This window comes from Thunnus maccoyii, chromosome 9 (genome assembly GCF_910596095.1).
Source record: "Thunnus maccoyii chromosome 9, fThuMac1.1, whole genome shotgun sequence".
Classification (NCBI taxonomy): Eukaryota; Metazoa; Chordata; class Actinopteri; order Scombriformes; family Scombridae; genus Thunnus; species Thunnus maccoyii.
In genome coordinates, this window is record NC_056541.1 from 9229879 (window position 1) to 9243810 (window position 13932).

At 39.1% G+C, this 13932-nt stretch overlaps 2 protein-coding genes across 15 annotated transcripts in view; one reads left to right on the forward strand and one right to left on the reverse strand.

Moving 5' to 3' along the window:
• The window catches only part of kcnt1b (potassium sodium-activated channel subfamily T member 1b), a 74692-nt gene extending 69503 nt beyond the window's left edge, over positions 1–5189 (forward strand). For all 12 annotated transcript variants that reach the window (XM_042420529.1, XM_042420527.1, XM_042420533.1 and 9 more), the window contains 2 exons: positions 724–808; positions 2303–5189. In XM_042420529.1, coding sequence (XP_042276463.1) covers positions 724–808; positions 2303–2423 — 206 coding nt within the window. In that variant the 3' untranslated portion in view covers positions 2424–5189. The remainder of the gene's footprint in view (positions 1–723; positions 809–2302) is intronic.
• A 725-nt stretch (positions 5190–5914) lies between these two features.
• LOC121903475 lies at positions 5915–13930 on the reverse strand. 3 transcript variants are annotated; one of them, XM_042420541.1, is made up of 8 exons: positions 13550–13930; positions 13365–13460; positions 10997–11521; positions 9963–10091; positions 9060–9107; positions 8026–8082; positions 7845–7916; positions 5915–7767 (listed from the first exon to the last, which is right to left on the reverse strand). In XM_042420541.1, the coding sequence occupies exons 1-8, from the start codon at positions 13554–13556 to the stop codon at positions 6518–6520; spliced, it is 2184 nt and encodes a 727-aa protein (XP_042276475.1). In that variant the 5' UTR covers positions 13557–13930; the 3' UTR covers positions 5915–6517. The 3 variants fall into 3 exon arrangements, with proteins under 3 accessions (XP_042276475.1, XP_042276474.1, XP_042276476.1); XM_042420540.1 differs by having other exon boundaries at positions 8026–8121; XM_042420542.1 differs by lacking the exon at positions 9060–9107 and having other exon boundaries at positions 8026–8121.
• Between the last annotated feature and the right edge of the window lie 2 nt (positions 13931–13932).

Here is a 13932-nt window from a genome sequence, read left to right on the forward strand (position 1 = left end):
GAATTATGAATATATGAGTTAAAAATGGCAAAATCATAACAAAATACATAGTGGAATCTCACATAAAGAGAACAGATGTATCAGATTTAACGAGGAGCTAATTTCCCTTTGTGATCTGAGCAGCTAGCAAGTATTAATGTTCACAAAAACTTCACAAATAAAATATAACTTAGTTTTTTTTAAAGAAAATGTTCATTTTCAGTTTGGATTTAGAAATTGTTGTCTCACTTTTCTATTTGCTACCTCTGGTGAATTGTAGTAGTAGTTTTAAGAGAGGAGGTGCACATGATTTCACAGCCCTTATTAAATCCAACCACTTATGACAGTTTGACAACAAAAACAATACAAAGTGAAAAAAGAATATTTGTAAATTCAGATATTTTTTTAAAAGAAAGCAGACTGATTTGTACATTCCAATACTTGTATGTGTTAAATTAATGGTAAATTGTTAAATTAACAGTTGTAATGAGCATCTCTCCTCAATTTGAATTACAGTAGAAACAAAGCATTTCCACATCTATTTGTCTCAGATTTTCCTACCACTTGTTCCTATACTGTGTGGGTTACTTTGCTTTTGTCCTCACTGAAACGCTGGAAATGAGGGAGACCCATATATGCAGCTGTTAGAGGGCTCATTTCCTGGCTGATGTACTGTATAATGGAGGAGGACGAGGGAGGGCTCCAGAGCACCTCCTGAAGGTCTTTTTCTGTCTCTTGTTACAGACGAGATGAACGACCACCAGAACACGCTGTCCTACGTCCTCATCAATCCTCCTCCTGACACCATGCTGGAGCTCAATGACATTGTGTAAGAACCAGAACAAAGTTTACATCTTTCTTTTATGCGGTAGCCTTTGCTATTATAAAACAAAATGATGTCATCCTGTAGCCGGATGATCACGCTACATTACCGTTTTGTTTCACTTCGCCTCTCAGCATGCAGGAGGATAAATATTTGGTTTAAAAATGTGCTTCTTTCTTCAGTTCAACAGTAAATTAAACTGAAGGGCAACCATAAAAAAATTAAAAAGTCTTAAGACGAGTCGAGCGAGTTTCATGTTCAATAGTTTATTTTATTTTATTTTTTGTAGCGCACAAATCAGTTCTATTTATCAGGACTATTAATTCCTCTCTATAACTGCATACATGTCCCATGCAAATGTATATATCTATAATAATACATTGTATGAATGCATGTGGTAAAATTGTTGACACTAAATCCATGCTGGTAAGTAGGACGTATCCTGACACATTTATGCATATTGCAAGCCAGATGGCTAAAAGAGTGTAGACTTTAGTGTCTTAACAGGTAAAAATCTGCACATTCATTTACAACATCTTAATTTGTTCAACACTGGGAGCAACCATTTTTTCCATGATAGAGGAGGCCGGTGTGGCAAGACCACTTCTTTCCTTTTGCTGTATTTTTTTATGATATCAGAGCTGCATTTGAGTCTGAGCACTGAGTATTATTATTATTATTATTATTGTTGTTATTGTTATTGTTATTATTATTATTATTATTATTATTATTATTATTATTATTATCAAATGATACAATAGGATGTTAAAGGGGACATATCATGCACATTTCCAGGTCTATATTTATATTCTGGGGCTCTACTGGAACCTCTCTGCATGATTTACAGTTAAAAAAAACTCCTTATTTATCTCATACTGGCCGTTTATGCAGCCGTTCAGTTCAGCCTCTGTCTGAAACAGGCTGTTTTAGCTCTTGACTCTTTAAGCCCCTTTAAGAGAAGACCGCATCTGGCAAAAACAAAGGCAAGAGTTCAAGCCAATGGCATGAAAATATCAGTCAACACTGTCATGACATCTTAAAGGTGCAGTGTGTAGAATTTAGAGATATCTAGCAGAACGGATTTGGCAGAAATGGAATATTCATAAGTATGTTTTAATGAGTGTATAATCACCTGAAAATAAGAATCAGTGTGTTTTCATTACCTAAGAATAAGCCTTTTATATCTACATAGGGAGCAGGTCCTCTTCCACGAAGCCCGCCATGTTCCTACAGTACCCCAGAACGGACAAACCAAACACTGGCTCTAGAGAGAGCAATTCACATTTTTTGCGGCCACCATAGGTTCTACGAAACCTCACCACTAGATGCTGATAAATCCTACACGCTGGTCCTTTAAGACGCCATATTTTAACCTGTTCAGAAGCAGTAACTTTGAGTGTAAAGATCTTTTGGCCACCTGTGTCTAATCTCAGTTTTAAAATGAAAAGATAAACCTTCATGTCACACCTGCACCAGATCATGTCCATGTTGTCTCTGCAGGTACATTATCCGGTCCGACCCGCTGGCACACATGCCCGAGGACTCACAGGTGGGGCAGACCCGCAGCATGAGGAACCAGCAGGACTTTGGCACAGAGACAAGAGACGAGACTCACCTCTGAAAACACCCCCCTCCCCTCCCCTCCCAGTCCTCGTCACCCTGACCCTTAAACCTCCGAGCCCCGCCCAGGCGGACGAAGCTCGTCTGTCTCACAGATGAAAGGAAGAACAGCTGTCCATAGTGAATGTGCATTATGTGTCTGCATTTTAGAGGACGGCCCTGAGAGACCTGCTGTTCCCCACTGAGCTGCTACAGGTGGATGCATGAAGAGTGCCTCGTTATCACCCCCCCCCCCCCCCGACTCTCCCCTCGCACACCTACTGTATCTTAAAAGTGACAAACAGGCACTGGAAACAACTCCCTCCCTTCCAACCAAAGGACTGAGAGATGTGATAGATGTTTGCGAAGACAGTCAGAAGAAGGTGTTTTTGTGCACATACGGGATATGAAGTCATCGTTTCACTCGACATATTTCGCTCAGGGGTGAAGTTGCCCTCGTGCCACGACTCAGGCCGAGCTCTCCTCCGCCTGCAAAACTCACAAAACTGACACCTGGTCAGAATCTCGGGGCAACTACACCCTTTTTTTTTTTTTAATTTCTTTTTAAGATTCCTTTATGATCATTTCGCAGCACTCGCATACATTAAAACGAAATTCATCCTCTGCATTTGATCCATCCTCTACACTAGGAGCACTATGGCAGCCGCAGCGGGCGCCTGGGGACCAGCTCCAGCTCTTTACGCCAGCGCCGGCGGTCAGGGGGCATTGACAGGAGCATTAACCCCAACACACACACACAAACACACACACACACACGTCTTTTGATTTCACATCTTATCAACAATCATGTTTTCTAAAGATGCACGTAGATGCGTGAAATTCTCGCAATTCAAGCATTTACCATGAAATTACAGTAACGTGCACTTTTCTTAATTTATTACAAAAGTCTGTTTGGTTTGGTGTCTTGTTTCTAATCAGACAGGATTTTCACTTTCTTTAGGAGCACAAACTTTTTTACGACAAACTGTCATCTGTGAATATACACACTGTAGTGGCACTTTTATCGGCCATATTAGCATTTCTTTCTCTGTCGTTGTGTTTTGGAAACTGATTTCTGTATTGTTGAAAATTGAATATTGTTAATTTATTTCACTATTTTAAGTGTCCCATGCCATGTCTGCTCTACTGTATGTGCCATTATTTTTGTTTTATTTGTAAATATCTTGATTTATACATTATGTGCCATTTAGCATCTATTTTGTGATATCAGTGATTTTTTTTTTTTCTTTTCTTTTAAGTCTGACAGACGTTGGCTGAGCCGATATTACCTGCTGATTTTTGCTTATCATGAAAATACATCTGCCAATAAGAAATTAGTGCCAAAAGTGCATCAGATAAATTAATACATACAAACTTAATTTAATGTTCATAATACAGGCTCGCCCACAACACAAACTACCAAGTTAATTTCCATTGAATTTTGCTGTGTAACATTTAGTTACATTTGCTGTTAGTGTAATATTATTAACAAGTTTCACAACTCTTTAATAACTAAACGTAAAAGAAATTGTTTCACATTTTGAGAAAAATGCTTATTCACTTTCTTGCCAACAGTTAGATGAGAGGTTTGATACCACTTACACTCCTGTACAGTGAATATAAGTTTTTGCCAAAGAGTAAAAAAAAAAAAAAGCATTGTGGTTTTTTTTACAGGGAGTTATGTGTCTCATCATCACCATGAGATTGTTGAAGCACAAACTACCTGTAAAACCACAACGTGTCGTTTGTACACTTCAGTTTTTATATGGATTCAACAAAATAGCTGCTGTATAACGTGTTAATTAGTGAACTTCAGAGGTGTCGGTAGGTGGATTTTTGTTAGCCTCAGACAGAGCCGGGCTAGTCGTTTCTCCCGGTTCTCAGTCTCAATGCTAAGCTAAGCTAAGCTAAGCTAACAAGCTACTGGCTATAGCTCCACATTTAGCGCACAGACATGAGTGGTACTGATTTTCTCGTCTGACTCTTGGCAAAAAAGCAAAAAAAGTTTATATTCTAAAATGTCAAGTTATTCCTTTTAAGATATCTTTATCAGAAAGTATTATATATTTGTTAAAAAGAATATTGAATTACTTAAACTCTCATATCTATCAGTATCAGCCTTTTTATATTATTTTACACTCGACTTGAATTCATTCAAGTCAATTTATTGTGATCCTCCAGTTTCATAACTCCTCAGGAGTTGCAGTACGACTGGTAGCAAGAATCGTTTTGCACAGACAGCGACGGGTACGTTCAAATCTTATCAAGTCTATTTTGAACGTACTTGAGCTGAAAAGGAAGTGCTCTCTCCTCTCCGAGTTGTACAGGCCACACCTTGTGTATACGGCAGTGTCAGTATTTAATGTTGAATTATCATTTCTCAGCTTTTAGTTTAATCACTGTAAATAGTAACTTTATATATTCATTGTTTGCCATTTTTGTTCTTTTTGTTTCCGTCTCTTCTGTGTGATAAAAAAAAAAAACAACAGTGAAAGAGGACTTGAACTATTTTTGCACTAAGCTCTGCGGAGATGTCTAGAGCATAACAGCATGACCCTTTAATCTGAATCTGTACAACACGGTGGGCAGTATTCACTCATTCCTGTGAAAGCAAAGACAGTCAAATGTGCAGTATCATGTCATGCGTTTGTTGTTTTTGATTTACCTCGCAGGTAAAAGTTCGCAAAGCTTACTTTGTGCCATTTTTATCTGTCAAAGGAATATGAAGCGATAGTCACGATGATGTAATATCAGATGGATTGTTTTCTGCCAGTGTTGGATTTTTGTTTTCTTTATGAACGGGCATAAGCATTTCTCATGTTTTACAGTGTATGTATTATCGCAAAGGGTCCGATCTTTGCTTAGTGGCGCCTCATAAAAGGTCAGTTTACAGGACTGTGTGAGAGCTGAGGAGTTGAAGTGCGAGCGACCGTGAACGGAGGATACGATAAGTGTGCAGATCCTTTCATTTAACGTCTTCCTTGGTCGTCACTTCTGACAAATCTTAACTCTCCACAATCAGTTCACCTCAGATCTACTACTGTCCGTACTTACAATACCACAAGAGGGCATGTACTGTAAACACTAAAAAGCATGTTTTGTTATACAGCTTGCCAAGAATGATCATTTTGTACATTTAGCAGGACATTTAGCGTCTCATGGCTAGAGAAACCCATAATCAAGTCAACTGCTTGCAAATTGGAGCCATTATTTGATACTGTGTATTTATATGAATGGAACATGCATGTCGTCTAGGTGTTATCAAAAGCCCACGTATTATGTTTACCTCCACTTTTATGTTTTTAAGTCATTGTCAAAAAAAAAAAAGGGTTGATCCATTTTGTACTATTTCTTATGAGAAGCGAGTGTACTTCTCCATATATAAAATATGAACAAATAAATGCTGCATGCAGCCAGATACACTGGATGAAAAGGTCTTTTTATTTGATCTCAGATCGTCAATCAGCAACATGAGGAGGACAATCACATGCTCCTAAATGTAGATAAACAATTTAGTTGTATTAGTTATATTATATGCTATTATTCACCCACAGTTAGAGGAATAGTTTGACATTTTGGGAAATGCTCTTATTCACTTTCTTGCCAAGAGTGAGATGAGTATATCACTCATGTATCTACAGGAGACTGTTGGCTTAAAACCAAATCGGAATTACAGGAGAATTTCTTATTCTGCTGACGTTGCTTGAATGCAGCATATGTTGCATGATGGGAAATGTAGGCCCCAGTGTTTGACTCAAACTAGAGACTTAAAGTCAGGATGTCTTGGCCTTCTCTGCTTCATTCTTTTTTTAAATCCGCCTCTTATCCCCCGACTTTATAGAAGGACAAAACAAAATCACTGGAATAACCCTTTAACTGCCAGACATGAGAGTCACATCAATCTCTTTATCTGATTTTTTGCAAAGAAAGCATTAGTGTATGTCTCAAAATGTCAAACTATTCCTTTAAGCATTGATTTAATCTCACAAGATTACTTTAAAAATAACATTTTTCTTAAAGAGTAAATGAAATTACAACATTGTAATGTGATGTCATGTTTACAAAACTTTAAACTTGGGAGTAAATCTCCCTCTTAACTCCTTCAGTGCCTCTGACTTATTGTCCCTGCTGGTTGAGGCGCTGCTTGTTGACTTGCTTCCACCTCTCTCTGGTCCAGCGGCCGTTGTTCTGCACCACCTCATGCAGCAGGTCCATGAAGGCGTACTCGTTGCCGTCCAGCAGGGTCTCATCATCCGGTGAGGCGCCGTCAGAAGGAGCCTTCGAGCTTCTACTTCTAGTTTCTGCCCTCTGTCGCTTTGGCTCGTTTCTCAGCTCTCCCTTGTCGCAGCTCTTACTGCTGATCTTCTGCGGAAGCTTCTCTGCGGGTTTGAGTTGTTCCAGATTCGGTTTTTGGAGCTCACTTGTCTCTGGTGCAGCGGCTGAGTCCTGGACCCCCTCCTCTTGTCTCAGATCAGTCTGGTTATGAGCATCGCTGAGATGGGAGCAGCAGTTGTTTACATGATCTGACGCGGACTCTGAAGTCTTGTCACTTGGTTTTAAGAACTCTGAGACTTTTGAGAGAACTGGGTCTCTCGTCAGAGCCGTTAATTCTTCCGTTTGCTCGGCTTTGACTCCCCGTTTGTCAAAAAACGACGGATTCTCTTTGCTTTGCACTTTCTTCTCCTCACTTTGAAACTTGAAACACTCACCAGCTCTTTCCTCTTCTTCTTCTTCCTTCATCTTGCATCTTTCCTGCCACTGAACTGCAGTCGGAGGCCAGGTGGAGATCCTCGCCATACTTTTACCCGTCTGTGACCTTTGACCCTGACTGTCAGCGGACTGTTTGTTGAAATCATCGGGTTTGTTCTGGTCGGTACCGATGCTCAGATAAGGCACCGTTTCAGTGTTGACAGAAACACAGTGGGTGTCTTCATCTAGAGCTTGTTTCTTGTTTTTCTTCATCACATCAGTAGAATCTGTGATATTTTCTGCTTCAACACCTCCCGCTGCTTCGCTTTCACTCCCCGCTGTCTGCTTTCCTTCAGATGGGTTCTCTGTGTCTTTTGATGAAGCCTCTATCGCAGTTTGTAAAGTCGCTTGATCTTTCCCAAACACACAAAAAGGAGATGTGAAGAGCAAAGCATTTGCCGATTTAGCTCTGACTCCAGTAAACGGTCTCCTCCGTCCCGTCTCTGAGTCCGCCTGTTTGTTTCCAGTGAAGTTTCTCTTCTCAGAAAGTCCCGCAGATGCACGACTCAACCTGCCATCTTCTTTTTGAGGTCCGGGCATCACCGCTTTGCTGTTGCGTTTCCTCCTGTACAGCACGGCGAAGACACAAACCACAAACAGCAGCACGCAGAGGACCACTACAGAGGAGCAGGAAGGTTATTTTTGTAAGTTTCTGATGACAAACAGAAATCTGCAAAAGAAAAACGAAACATACCGATCACAGCGATGAGCGTGCCGACGATATTTGGATCTGACGGAGGTCGTGGTGGAAATGTGACACGAGTTTCTAGAAAGAGCAGATGAAGCATAAATTATAAATGCAAGAGGCAATATTCTGACTGTGTTATTTTAGTTTTTTCAAATATCAAACAAGAGACACAAAGAACTAAATGTACCAGTGATTCCAGTAGCTGCAGGGTCTGTTACGGGCTGGTGGATGGAGGTTTCTGTGACTGATGATGAAGGTGATGAAGGTGAAGTCATGGAAGTTGCTGAAGGAAACAACACAGTAACACTTTATTTTACAGGTCCCTTAATGTTATATTAACTTTATAGTAGTAATTTGCAGGTGTGTAAGTGTTCATTTTTAGGACACTTTGGAAAACAAAACGCATTTATAGGTGGATTAAATTGTTGTTCTTAATTTTCAAAACTTCTTAGTAAATTAGATTCTCAATAATTCTTTAACAGATTGAAAAAAAAAACTTCAATAGTGTGTCAAACAATATGTTAGAATATTAGGTTGTTTCTTAAAAATGCTATAATAAGTTAGCATCTATGAACAATTTATTTAACGGATCCTTCATGTTTCTACTCATTTCCAGGATGTTTTTTCAACAATTTCCTAAAAGTAGCTTCTGTGTAACTCGAGGGACCTTCAAAATGAAGTGTTACCAACAACACACATACAACAACTAGAAAACTCTCACAGAGCACAAAGTTTTCTAAAGATCTTTTTTGCTGTTAACCAGCAGACAAATTATAAAAATCTATGTAATGTATCAATATTCTGATTGTATTGATGAAGAACTAGACCGCAGCAGTAATTAATTTTGTCCACTTGAGGGCAGCACAACAAGCTGTAAACACAACACACTGGATGAACTTGATGCTTATTTAAACATTAGCAACATTAGCATTCATTTGGAGTTGTGTTTCTGGCCTCCTGGTGACTTAAATATCTAATATCAGTTCCTGAGTAAAATATCTGGCTCTTAAGCTGCTAATTGCTCGAGTATGTTCAACAGCTGGCTGATAATTTATGTTAAGCAGGTAGTGGGAGTGTTACTGTTACTGCTCTACAACCAAAACAACACGCTGAAAACTTTGCACATTATACATAATCATTTGATCTGCTGTTAAAATAACAATATTGACTAGATCAGCTTTAAATATAAAATAAAACTGGGATGAAAAGAACAAAATGTACCGGTCAATAAAGTTGGTGCAGGGACATCGGTGGGTGAGGTTTTTGTTCCTGGAGGAGAAACAAGAGATACTGAACTCACGCTGCAGACAGTTTGACTTGTCATAGCTGGAAAACAAGAGGTGTCACTGACGCTGTTCATATATCACAGCGGCTGAATCCAGATGTCCACCCTTTGGCCTTCATATGTACATGACATGTTCACTGTCATCATTTGAAATCCCTGACCCTGTAACTCAGTGTTTTTCTGAACATTTTGATATGCATGTATGATAATGTGTCAGTCTGCTGCTTTAAACAGTAGCTACAATAAATCTGATCAGAATACTCAGTGATATTTTACCTTTATATAAACTGTTCAACACTGCTAACATTATTCTCACATTAAATCCTCAACTGAAGACCTTCACATTGTAGATAAAAAAAAACTCTGCCCATCAGCTTTAGCAGATTATAATAAACAAATCTACGTTATTAAGCCTTTAGGCCTGTGAATATTCTGAATACATCTCACTATATCAAACATACAAACAACAAAACAAACAACAAAAATCCCCTCAAAAATGTAAAACATCATCACTTCCATATTGCTGAGGATTATGGGAGGTCTGCACCCCCAGCAGACTCTCTGAAAGTCTACAGAAAGTCCGCTTGGGGCCCCTTTCATGTCACTTGATGAATTGTGGGTTTGGACAGCCTTCAGCACTCGCAGACTTCCCGGGAACGTGTCCGCAAGTCTGCTAGTGCAGTGAAGTCCGGACGTTTGGATTTTGCCAGTGGTTCAGTGAGCCGACATGCACAATATGGAGTGAATATTGAGTATGATTCTTATGATGCTAAAAAATGGTAAAAAAAAAAAGGTTTCAAACATCAAACAGAAAGTGAGACAAGAGAAACCAAACATACCAGCGGATGGTCCTGGTGGGGGTGACGTCACACACACCAACACGTTCCACACAGGTCGACCTTTCAGGGATGGAGGACTCTCACAGGTCACCTTCATCTCTTCCTCCAGCAGAGATCTGCTCCGTAGATCTGAGAAGAGAAGCAGCTTTAAAGGATGAGTTCACAATTTTTCGGTCTGTCCTAAAACAACAGTCAGGAGCCCCAATAAACACTGACACAGGTTTTTCTTGCTGTAATCATTCCTCCAGTTCATACTGACCATTAGAAGATCCCTTCATAATGCACTTACAGCATAAGTGATGGACAAAATCCACAGTCCTCCTCCTGTGCAAAAATGTGTTTAAAGTTTATCTGAAGCTAATATGAAGCTTCAGCCGTCCAAATGAGTCAAATCAAGTAGATATCTTTCATCGTTACAGTCTGTTTAGTGCCAAAGTTCCTCTTTTTATTACTATACTTTCACCACCACTCAACAGGGAAACACAAAGAAGGAATTTGATGCTAAAAAGACTGTAAATGTGTCAGATATCCACTTGATATGACTAACTCACACTGCTGAAGCCTCATATAAGCTCAAGATAAACTTTTAATTGTATTTTTTGCGCAAAATGACACACTGGATTTTGGCCTCCATCACTTACATTGAAAGCACATTTGTAAGGGGATCTTTTAACAGCTAGTATGAACAGGAGGAATGATTACAGAGAGGAAAACCTCTTTCACTGTTCATATGGACACCTGATTGTTGTTTAATATGCTCCTGAAACAGCCTCCCTCTTCTGGTTTCATGATATATTTATGGATTACAGACACAAAAACAAAAATTGAAAGGATAACATGTTAAAGTGAAACCACTTATTTCCAACATTAAGATGTCAAAGGATAAAGAAACATAAAAGGAACAGAAGACATTCAACATAAAAACTAAACAATAAAACCTTGAAATCCAAAATCACATCACCACAATTTAAATAAAACTTTCTAAATGTGCTTTAAAAACACTTAAACTGTCGTCCGTCTGACATTTCACAAACCTTTTAGAAAGTCAACAAACTCTTCCGCCTCACATGAACAGTCCCAGGGGTTCCCATCGAGTCTCATCCTGGTGGAGTTGAGAGACACGAAGACTTGAGGTGAGACCTTCGTCATCCTGTTGTCAGACAAGTCCAACTCAGCCAAGTTGGTTAGGAGGTTAAAAGAGTTCGGATCAATAGTTCTGATCCTGTTCTTATTCACACTGAGCCTCGAGAGGCCAGTGAACCCGTTCAGCATGGACTCGTTCAGAACTTCAATTAGGTTTTGTGTGAGGTTGAGTTCATGGAGGACAGCGGGCCTGCTGAACCAGCTCGGGCTGATCTCTGTCAGGAGGTTCTGCTCTAAATGGAGACTGGTGAGGTTTTGAAAGGAGCTGAAGGCTCTCGCGGCGACTCCTGTGACTCCGGCGTCGACGATCTTGAGCCTGGTGACAGAGGTGAGGTCGTCGCTGCGTAACGCGGTGGAATTAATTTCTCCGACGTCCTTCAGAATCATCACCAGAGTTGAATAACCGGGGCTGAAAGCTAAGAGAACAGTGTTGTGATTCAGGGTTTCTGCAGGGTTCAACAAATTAAACTCATGACTTTTTAACACCACATTGAGTTTAATTTAATACCTTTTACACATCATACCATTTAAAGAGTGACAGAAAACCATTTGGGACAAAAAGACCTATAAATATTTATAAGGTACATGAGTTTGTTGACATTTAAATCACATTTTTTGTCATTTAGAGCTGCAACCATTAGTCGATTAATCGGTCGACAGAAAATTAATCAGCAATTTGCTGGTTCCAGCTCTTCAAATGTGAATATTTTCTGGTTTTCATACTTGTCTGGGATAATAAAATTAATTCTGTTTGGGTTTTGGTCTTTCGTCGGACAAAACAAGACATTTTGAAAAGCAAACATGAGCTCTTGGAACTTGTAAAGGACATTTTTAACAATTTTCTAACATTTTACAGACCACACGAATAATCGATTAATCTGGAAAATGACAGCTAGATTAAACCAATAATGAAAATAATCTTTAGTTGCAGCCTGAATATAATTAATTTATTAACGTGACCTAGACTCAGATAAGTGGCAGAAAGTTGATGAACAGATGAACCAGTTATAAATTACATGAACTGAAGTTAGCTACTGTAGCTAGTAGTGACTGTTTGTTACAGATCTGATGCTTCTGACTCAAACTACACAAAAAGGATTAAACAGTTTCATGCAGCACAATCATCTGTCGAGATGTATCACGTCTCCTGAGAGCCTGCAATCAGAATCAAAGACATTTTATATCTAACATGACCGCCTGCAGCAGGCAGGAAGAAATATTTCACTTTTGTACATAAAATTCAAGACTTCTAAGGCCTTTTTTAAGGAAACTGAATTCTATGTCTTTTCGACTTTTCAAAAGCTACAGATAAATGATCTCTGATCAATACATTCAGGTGTTATTGTGTATGAAACTTGAGATTAAAGAATGAAAACGGCTGCATTCGCTACCTGTTTTCTGAGCAAATGCTGCTGCTTATTACACTTAATTTATTCTATTGTATAACATTCAAGAAAAAAATGAAGCTTGCAGCAAAGCAGATGTAAAACGAGTGTTTTAACTTTAGTGACCTATAGGGACAGTTTCTGTCTAACGTCACTAACACCCTCCAGGATGGTGCTGTGTAGTTTTGTGTGCAGTTACTGACGGGGTCCGCCACGTCTTGAACGCCCCACTGAGTGGTTGTTTTTCCCCCCTTTCTTTTTGTGGATGTTTAATTTTGTGCCTAAACTGATAATTAAGTTAATCAAACTATATGAACCGTTTTTTGAAAGCAAACACTGATGTACTTGTGTTAAATGTATCCTTTTTTTTTTTATTGACAAAGTCCTGCTTCTGATGCCATCTAGTGGTGATGTTGCACAATGAAACATCAACAGACTGTATTTCTGAAGTATTTCTGACCACATTCAAGAGTGATGAATGTGTTCAGATACGCAGGAACTTTCACTCCGTACAGCTCAGTGTGACAAAGATTTTGTTTGATCACACTTTAAATAGAAATTTGATTTTGCTCATCAGCTGACAGTAAAACTCTTCACTCATCACCAGATTGGTGTCACGTACTTTAAAAGGTTTTGTATTTTCATCACCCGGTTTAAGTTGAATGACCTACAGCTTGTATGATAGAGGAAATTCATCAAGACATTTAGAATTAAATCAAGGAAAAAAGGATTTTGTTGACATTTTATAAGATGTAAGAATAAGTTTAAATTAGAAAACTGTACTGATGAACATCCAACATTTAATTAAAGGCTAATATCTCTCTATACACACAGTTGACTTTAAGTTAATAACTTCACATTTTTGAGTCATCACCTTGTGGTATCTGCAGGCACAATAAAATCGGTCCTTCTCCGTAACAACAACGGCTCAAACGCAGATTCACCACCAACAAAGCGAGAACAGCAACAACTGTGGAAATACAGAACCATCAGGTTAGTTTTGACTTCATCATTTCCTTAAAAAAAAATCCAGCATCAGCAGGGAATAACTGCACTTACCCTTCATGGTGGACAATCTGATAAACACAGGCTTGCAGGTCTACAGTCTTTACTCAAGCTGGAGTGATAAGTGCATCGTTTTGTCTTGTGATCACCTGAACCGCCAGGTGTGAAAAAGAAAACACGGTTGTCATGGCAGATGGGTTATGCTTATGAGCGCTGGCGTTAAGGTATTGAAGCCGTTGTTCCAGTTGGTCGGTAGAGAGCGACGCGGTTAGAAACACCAGGGGAGGCCTGAAGATGTTCTGACAACTCGGATCGCTTGAATTAAAAACCCCGCGTCATGTTGGATGATACAGTTTTGCTTTGAGAAGGTGATTAAAACCTTGTGAGGTTAGTTTGAACTTAATAAACGTTAAGAAAAGTGTTCAAGTGATCTGTGA